General features: G+C 66.4%; 1 protein-coding gene across 1 annotated transcript in view; it reads right to left on the minus strand.

The window, feature by feature from the left end:
* Positions 1-332, minus strand: part of ECE2 (endothelin converting enzyme 2) — a gene marked incomplete at its 3' end in the record, with an annotated part of 3,373 nt that extends 3,041 nt beyond the window's left edge. The window contains exon 1 of the mRNA XM_010282500.1: positions 246-332. Coding sequence (XP_010280802.1) covers positions 246-332 — 87 coding nt within the window. The remainder of the gene's footprint in view (positions 1-245) is intronic.
* Positions 333-1,170: the final 838 nt, after the last annotated feature.

Consider the following 1,170-nt stretch of genomic DNA (forward strand, 5'->3'; position numbering starts at 1 on the left):
GCCCCCCGGGGACCGGCGGGGGGTCCTGGGCGCCCCCCCCAGCCGCAAGGAAGGACGATAGCCTGGACACATTCTGCCGCATTTTGGCTGCCTCCCAGCACGTCCCTGGGGACAGCCAGGGCTGCTTTGGCTACCGGCCCTGCTCCTGCTGCCCACCCAGTTGTGGGCACGCTCCGGCTGAGGGCGAGGAGGGCGACCAGGGAGGATGGAGAGGGGAAGGATGGGGGTGCTGGGGCAGACCTCACCTCCACACTGTCGGGAGAGGCGCTGCCATCCCCCGCTGGTTCTGGCCCTTCGTCATCCTGCAGCGTGGCACGCTTGTAGTCAGGCATCTGCCGAGGGGGGGAGCAGGCTGGGACAGGGGCGTAGGGGTGACTGCCCCCCGCCCCGCCATGCCCTCCGGCTCTTACGATGAGGGCCTGTGCCCACTCGGTGGGTGCATGGGGGGGGCCAGGGCAGCTCCTGACCCCCCTTGGTGCGCTTGGGCCTTCCCCAGAGGCTGTCCCCAGCCCTGGGTGGTCCCCAGGAGCACGGAGAGAGCTGCTGGTGGGGGGCTCGGGGGCTCACGCTGGAGCATCCCTCCATGTCACCATGACAGCCATGGCATCAGCCCTGCCAACAGGTGCCACATCGCCACGGAGACATGGTCCCTGTTGCCAGGAAACCGTTGCCTGGTGCTGCTGCCTCTCCCCTCCTCCCCTGCCTGGAACTTTCCATGCAGATGTGCACCAGCCTGAAACATCTGGAAGCACCTCCCACCCCATCATGCACCCCATCATGGCCCTGGGGGTGCTCTGGGCATAGGGCCAAACCTGTGCGGGCAGAGTGTGTGGGGGGAGAGGGGGCACTACAGGAGGTGTCACCTGGCAGGGAAGGACCCTCTTCTCCTGGCCTTGAGGGGCAGCTCGGCAGGGGGCCGTGAGGGCTGCCGAGGACTCAGCCAAGAGGGAGGTGATGGAGCTGAGCCAGCAGCTTTGGAGGGGGGGATGAGCTGGAAGAAAAAGCTCGAGGCTTTGGTGGAAGAGAACCAGCAATGTTGCTGGTCGTGAGCCATCCTTAGGCTTCAGAGTTAATGCCTGGGTGGGGTGCAGCTCACCCTCCTGTCTGTGCTGCAGTCTAAGGTGGATACCCTGGGGCTGCCTGCAGGGCTGGTGGTGGGGTCCAGGAAGG

Source organism: Phaethon lepturus, unplaced genomic scaffold, assembly GCF_000687285.1.
Source record: "Phaethon lepturus isolate BGI_N335 unplaced genomic scaffold, ASM68728v1 scaffold30722, whole genome shotgun sequence".
Lineage (NCBI taxonomy): Eukaryota > Metazoa > Chordata > Aves > Phaethontiformes > Phaethontidae > Phaethon > Phaethon lepturus.